The 7,880-nt window shown below is 34.9% G+C and overlaps 2 protein-coding genes across 2 annotated transcripts; both read left to right on the top strand.

The window, feature by feature from the left end:
• The first annotated feature begins 228 nt into the window (after positions 1–228).
• LOC116126340 (uncharacterized mitochondrial protein AtMg00820-like) lies at positions 229–729 on the top strand. The gene has a single exon (XM_031412027.1). The coding sequence runs from the start codon at positions 229–231 to the stop codon at positions 727–729; it is 501 nt and encodes a 166-aa protein (XP_031267887.1).
• A 427-nt stretch (positions 730–1,156) lies between these two features.
• LOC116126339 (secreted RxLR effector protein 161-like) lies at positions 1,157–1,627 on the top strand. Its single transcript, XM_031412026.1, has one exon. The coding sequence runs from the start codon at positions 1,157–1,159 to the stop codon at positions 1,625–1,627; it is 471 nt and encodes a 156-aa protein (XP_031267886.1).
• Positions 1,628–7,880: the final 6,253 nt, after the last annotated feature.

The raw sequence follows: 7,880 nt of genomic DNA, 5'->3' as shown, positions 1-7,880 counted from the left end.
TGTTCAACTAAACCCATTAATACATCTGCTACAATAGAACCTACACCAAGTGTTTTAGTGAGGCCTGTTGTTGATTCTGTCTTACCCTTAGTTACAGAATATGATGTGTCTAACCTCTCTTGTGATTCTATCTTAAATGCATCAGGTCTTCACACTGCTTCTGATCAATCTTCAGTTCCAAAAATACACCTGGAGGTTGTCTTACCCATCTCTTAGAATAATGCAACAATGTTAGTACCTACAGCACACACCAATACTATTACAAACTGTCATCCAATGCTCACCAGATCTAAAACTAGGAATAATCAGATTACAAGTCAAGCATATTTGGCAACAACCTCCATCCTATATGAACCAAAAAGTGTGTCTGAAGCTTTAACTACTTCAGAATGGAGACAAGCTATGAATGAAGATTTTGAATCATTAAAAAGGAACAACACATGGGAGTTAGTTCCTCCCACTTCCGATGTGAATATAGTAGGCTGCAAGTGGGTATTCAAAACCAAATTAAAATCTGATGGCACACTTCAGAAATACAAAGCTCGGTTAGTGGCTAAAGGCTTTCAACAAACACCAGGGGTTGATTATTTTGACACAATTTTGCCAGTTATTAAACCAACTACCATCAAGATTATGTTTTCCTTGGCAGTCCATAATAGTTGGCAGATACAACAAATTGATATTAACAACGCTTTCTTGAATGGAGACCTCACAGAGACTGTTTCATGATGCAACCTAAGGGTTTTGGTGATATGACTCATCCCAAGCATGTGTGCAAACTCAACAAAGCCTTGTATGGATTAAAACAGGCACCTCGAGCCTGGTTTGATAAATTAAAAACTGCACTTTTAACTTGGGGTTTTCAGTGTTCCACTTTAGATACAAGCCTATTTTTCTTCAAGAAAGATACTCAAGTAATATACTTACTTGTGTATGTTGATGATATTTTGATTACTGGAAATGATTCAGAGTTGATTGATCAAATTGTTCTTATTTGAATGGCTGCTTTGCACTTAAAACTTTAGAAGAGTTAAGCTACTTTCTTAGTTTTGAAGTTTATAGGAATGAGACAGGTTTACTTCTCACTTAAACCAAATATGCTCAAGACTTATTGAGCAAAGCTGGTTTAACTGAATGTAAGCCATGTAATACCCCAATGGCCACAAGTACGAAATTGGGAAAAGAGGACAGTCCCCTTTTTGATCAACCTACACTGTATAGAAGCTTAGTGGGGGGCCTTCACTACTTAACACTCTCACGACCTGACTTGGCTTTTGCAGTCAATAGGTTAAGTCAGTTCCTTAAGTATCCTATGACTAATCAATGGATTGCATGCAAGAGAGTGCTCAGGTATATTAAAGGGACTATTCAGCATGGACTATTTTTCCAGAAAAATGCAAAGTTTCTTTTAGAAGGGTATGCTGATGCAGATTGGGCTAGCGATGTAAGTGATAGGAGATCCACCTCTGGCTACAGTATCTTCCTTGGAGGCAATCTAGTTCAATGGGGTTCTAGAAAGCAAAAAGTTGTTTCACTTTCTTCAACAGAGGCTGAATATAGGGCCCTAAGTCAAGCTTCCACAGAATTAGTCTGGATTCAGCATCTGTTTCAAGAGCTTGGAATTTAGATAAATGATGTTCCTGTACTTTGGTGTGATAATATGAGTGCAGGTGCATTGTCATCGAATCGTTTTTCATGCCAAGACTAAACATATCGAGATTGATGTTCATTCGTAAGAGAGTTAGCCATGGATAAGAAATTAGCTGTGCAATATGTCGCATTAGAATATCAACTTGCTGATATTCTTACTAAAGCCCTCCCTGCACAAAGATTCTTAATGCTAAAAGATAAACTGAATGTAGTTGCTTCGCTACCAGATCTGGAACAACAATACACAGCAACTGGATAATCATTGGTCTGTTTGGCTGCATATTATTGATCTGTCTTACTGTATATTATTGTTAATTCAGCTCTTATGTTCTTCCTTGATGCTTTGATATAAGAAGTGGTATGCTGATTGACTGATAATTCAGTTTGAAGTTTTGTGCTTGATGATATAAGGAGTGGTATGAAGCTAGTCTGATGCTGTGGTTTGATGCTAGTCTGATGTTATGATATAAGAAGTGGTCTGTGGTTGAGTGAAAATTCATTTTTTTGGTGATAGGAAAATGTTTGGTTTAAGGGGAAATGTTAAGCAAAGGTGCTGAGAAAGTTTTAAACAAAGTGGATGTCTAGGTTAAAGGGAAATGTTAAGCAAAGGTGCTGAGAAAGTTTTAAACAAAGTGGATGTCTAGCTTAAGGGGAAATGTTAAGCAAAGGTGCTGTGAGGAACAAGTGAAAGAGAGTAGTTTTAGAGAAGCTAGGTCTATTTTGTAATGATTGTATAAGCTACATGGCTTAAGTGTAATTACATAATTTAAAAGCATTGTCATTTTATAATAAATATTGGCTATATAAGTGCTTATGTGCTGTAACAGAATTAGTTAACGAAATTTTCAGATTCTGTTTTCTTCTTCCTACTGAAGCTTCCTCTGCACTTTTTCCTTTCGTTATTTTTTACAAAATCCTTTATGCCCCTAGCAAACTTATTTCAGTTTTCCCAAATTTTTAAAAAGCGAAAGGGACAATTGTCTAAACTCCCTATATCATATCAACATTACCAAAAACCCTGTCCTATTTTGTAAATTGTCTCAACCCCCTATTATTTACTAACCGTTAAAACATTTATGTTTAATTAAAAAGCTCGGGGCTAAAAGAGTAATTGTCATAAAAATAATATTGTAAAATTAAAAACTAAGAGGAATAAAGAAAAAATACCTTAACCCTAATATCTCTCTTTTCTTATCTCTCTCATTTGCTCCATTTAATAAGAAAAAATAATGATAACGTTGCAGCCTCTTAATTGGGAGGAGTTTACCTTTTTTACTTCCCGCATTTTTTTTATGTGATGTGAGCTTTTTTTTTCTACTATTTGTCTTTTCTTTTTTTTTTTTAAATTAAATTTTTAATAGTAGGGGGTTGAAAGTAATTTTCAAATTTTGAGGGGGTTTTGTAAGAACAATATAGTGAGAGGGTTTAGTTAATTTTGGCAAAAGAAAATTTGAGATGCGTTTTTTAAGGTTGGAAAATGGCATTTTGGTATTTAAATGAAATATTTGGATGGAAACTTTACGGTCTGGGAAGTTGGTTAATTACTAAAAGCCCCCAATTTTTGGTTAAATTACTGATATCCTTTAAAATGATGATGATAAAATTACATATATAAACTATAAAGTCCTTTAAAAGAGAAATGTAATTCTTTGCCAGTAAATATTAATTCTCTGATCATAGTTGAAGATAGGGGTGTAAACGAGCCGAGCCGAGTCGAGCTTTTGGCTTATCGAGCTCGGCTCGTTTACAACAGTGTCGAGCTCGAGCTCAAGCTCGAGCCTGGCGAGCCTCAAAATTGAGACTCGAGCTCGAGCTCAGTCGAGCTCGAGCCGGCTCGCAAGCTGGTTCGATATCGAGCTCGCGAGCCTTGTCGAGCTCGAGCTCAACCTCGTTATCGAGCTCGATAAGGGCTCGCGAGCTCGTTATCGAGCTCGATAAGGCTCGATCAAACCACCATTTATCCGGGTTTGATCGAGCCAAGTTCCCTTTTTTTACAACAATCTGCCTGCGTACAACATTTCATATTTACATCCAATGTTGAATTAACCATGATAGTTTTGAACATTACAAAATGTCTATTATCTTACAAAATCAAAAAAATATTCTAAATATATATAAATAACATTCCTAGGAGATTACCGATTTCAGAGTGTCTGGTTCGCGATTTGGGATTTAGGGGTCTTTGATTGCGATTTGGGATTTAGGGCAACTGGGATGGGGAACTGAAATTGAGTAATTGACGCTCTGTTTTGGTGTATCGTGTTATTTCAAATTTGCACTTTGGGGGGGAGGGGGGGGAACTGTCATTTTTTTAAACTTTTTTCACTAAAAAATATCAGTTTAATACCTAATAGTTTAAAAAATCACCAAAACACCCTATTAAGTGTACAGTGCTTAATCGAGCCGAGCCGAGCCAAGCTCGCGAGCCCACGAGCCGAGCTTTACTGTGTTCGAACTCGACTCGGTTAACGAACCGAGTTCGAGTTCGAGTCGAGTCGAACCGAGCCTTATCGAGCCGAGCTCTAAACGAGCTTTTATCGAGCCGAGCCGAGCCGGCTCGGCTCGTTTACAGTCCTAGTTGAAGAGAGCTTCTTAATTTAGATATGTGGATCAAAGTGATAAGAGTTCAGAAGATAAGGGTCCATTTAGCATTTAGCTGAGCGCTAACAAAGCGCTATCGTTTTGGGGTTACTTTTGCAAGCCCGCTTGAAACTGAAGCCCCTATCAAACCTTGTAATCTTTAGGAAATGAGAAACAATGGTCTTTGGCCATGTAGGTGACCGTGAGGGTGCTCAATCCCTAGATCTCATGGAAGCAAACCATATGCCTAACCATCCCGCCAAGCCCTCATGGGTGTCAAGGACTCAATCATAAATACCATATTTCATTTAATTCAGGGATGGAAAATTCATAGCATAGTAGCATAAATCAATTAATATTTCTTATGGTCTATTCCTTATTTAATTTAACACATTCCTTTGCAAAGATGAAGAGGAATGAACGAAAAAAATTTCATGTCTTACAAGAAATAAAAACAGAAGTTAAGAGTGAAATTTATGTGTACATGCGCACAATCTTATTAAAGTTTGAAAGGCAAGAAAGTGAAAATCCTAGTAGAGGAAAATGAACAAACAATGTAATCTCAATAGTATATGATAATTGTTTCAATCAATAAAACAAACATATATATATAAGAGAGTATTTGCATACTTACAATTTCAAGCTAAAGATCCAACATTCAGTATTTCTTATGATGCATTACATTCATAGACCCAATATAGAAGCTGAGTGAGTCAAATGATTGAAGCTACAATTGCTCTATTTATTTAAGTCCCCCAAACAAATGATTCAACTTATACAGAAATAAAATAAAATTCTTGAAGAAGATACATTTAAGAATAAAGCATTAATAATCTTAAATTAATCCCTACACAAGTAAATAGACTCCAACACAAGTAAATAGATCCCATATTTAAAGCTAAATATTCCTAAAGACTAAAGCAATTAATTAAATTTATAGACCTCTTCTCAACCAAAACATGTATTATAGATCATAAAAGAAAACGCATGCCATAGGAATAACTCTTTTAACATTTTGGTAACAATAAATGATAGAAATCTTTATATGCTTTCTGTAGGACACAAATGCGGCCTTTATGAAAGTGAATACAAGTAAAGAAGAATGACAATAAAAATGACAGAAATGGCAGTCCATGGAGTTCTTAAAATTTCTTGTTTCAAATTTGCCTTCCACTTGTTCCAAGGTCTTCTGCAATACGCATTCAGATCTTCAACAAGAGAAGAAAACTGGAAATAATAAGAATCAAAAGTAGCCTGCTCCACAAGTTTATGAAAAAGAGTTGGTACTTGTTCACTATACCCAAGAAGATTTTCAATAATTCCTTGTCGAACGAACAATTCCACATCCTTGGGAGTGTGAACAAGATAATTCATGAAGATAACATAGTCACATAAGAGATTATCATCACATTGACTTTGCTCAAACGCCAAAAGATTTTTCACTACATATTCCATCGGGCTACATATACTAAGCCGTGGAATTTCCAATATTTCATCACGGAATTTTATATCAAAAAGTTTGTAGTTGACCCCAACTTGAACTTCACTCCAATTTTATGTAGTTTTGATACATTTAGTGTCGTCAGAATTTTAGGTCTCACTTCCTTTGGCAATTTAGAAGGCACCATGCAAATTCTAAGAAAATGAACAAGATGTTTCACCCTCAAATAATTTCTTTCTTCAAAGTTCTCTATTCCTAAAAATCCGCAATGAAATCTAGTGAACTCATGGGTAATCTCAAGCATAGAAAGTTTACCATCTCTGTTCGAGGATATGTTGATATTCGCTAGCGTAAACAAATCCTCAAGGCTAAAAAATGGAAGCTGATTTTCTACCAAATACATATCATCATTTATATCATGTATTTTATATGGATTACTGAATACTTGATCAGAAATAAGAAACTCCTCCATAGTGTTCCTCAATAATACCTCAATAACAAAGGTGCCATCCACTAAATCAACTTCACAAAGTCATCACTATTAAGTTCAATGCATTCTGAATAACAATTACGCACCGTTTCTTCCTTTTCCTTGTAAGTTTTATAAAATCCTCTAAACTTACCTCGGTTCGTTGAAGAAAATCTTGTAGGTACCTTCTTTTGTACTTCCCCATTTCATTTAACTCTTGTCTACCATGATGAATTGGACCAATGGAGATGACTCGAGGCGTGTAGGCCTTTTCATCTAATCGACGTAGATTCTCTAAAACTCTATGAATAGTGCATCTATCAAATAGCGGATAAATTCTTTCAATTTCATTCCTCATAGAAGTTGCTAAGTGGAAGTGTGGGCTTTCCATGTCAATCATTGCATGATCAATTCTTTCAATTTCTTCAATTTTTGTTTTGGCATTTTCCATCTGCCAATCGAATTGAGATGATCAATAAGAAGAAATCAAGAAAACTTTCACAACGCAAGATTAAATAAAGTTAGGAAACAAATATATGAGAGGGTATTTGCCTGCAAAAATTATCGATATATAGCTTATGCGATCTTGATCAAGTTTTGTAACAACGTAAATGAACCTAGAAATAATTAAAAAGAATAATTTTTTTTTTATGGGAGTAAGGAAGTGATCTGAGTCAAGATATACATGTTTGCAAGTGTATAACTATAAATCACTTGTGGAGTTGATCTGGTAATCTGGCCTCTCTAGTTTATCTCTTTTCTATTCTAAGTCAGTATCTTATTTCCCTACAAATTCGCAAAGATTGGCATCTCCTTGTTATTAATTGCTCTTCAATTTTTTAATGACAGTATTAATTATATTTAAAATAGGCTGTTTAATAAATAAGTGAGGTACATTTAGCATCACCTTTGAAATTATGGCAGGCCAACCAAAAAAAAAAAAAAAAAATATTATGAAAGTTTTTTATTGGTAAAAACTGACTAATTGGTAAAAAATATTTTTCTGATTTGAGATTTCTATTTTCTCTTCAAACTTCTCTTCTTGCTTAGATATTTGAAAGGCACTAATCATCCTTAGCTCATAGCCATTGACGCACAAATCCCATCCTTCGACCAATTGCCACTTATCCACTGTCAACACCCAGGGACAGAGCCATGTAAAGTCTAGTGGGGGCTCAGGCCACTAAAACAAATTTTTAATCTAAGGATGAATTCAGTTTCGTCCCAGAATGGTCATTTTAGGGGACAAAATTGTAATTTCATCACAAAATGCTTAGCACTTAATTTCCACCCCGTACCAACAATTGATTTCACCCTCAACATGGAGGGAGAATGAAATAATATGGAGGGAAATCATTTTAGGACAAAATTTATTATTTTTTGTAGCTAAAAACCTTCTTTTTCTGGGACGAAAGTTTTTGTCTCTAATTTGGAAAACTTATTAGGGACGAAATATGATTTTGTCCTCGATTGTAAAAATATATTTTTGGGGACGAAATTTATTATTTTTCCATGAAAAATTTTGTACGCAAAAACCTTTTTTTCTTGGATGAAATTTTTTTGTCTCTAATTGTACAAAATTTAGAAAACTTATTAGGGATGAAATATGATTTTGTCCTAGACTGTGAAAAATGCATTTTTAGAGACAAAATTTGGAAACATTACAACAAATTTTAAATTTAGGGATAAATTTAGTTTCATCCTAGAATTGTCATTTTAGGGGACGAAAATATAATTTCG

Source organism: Pistacia vera, unplaced genomic scaffold (genome assembly GCF_008641045.1).
Source record: "Pistacia vera cultivar Batoury unplaced genomic scaffold, PisVer_v2 Contig179, whole genome shotgun sequence".
In the NCBI taxonomy this organism is placed as follows: Eukaryota; Viridiplantae; Streptophyta; class Magnoliopsida; order Sapindales; family Anacardiaceae; genus Pistacia; species Pistacia vera.
The sequence above is the reverse complement of the archived record's forward strand: the minus strand, read 5'-3'. Positions and strand labels throughout refer to the sequence as shown.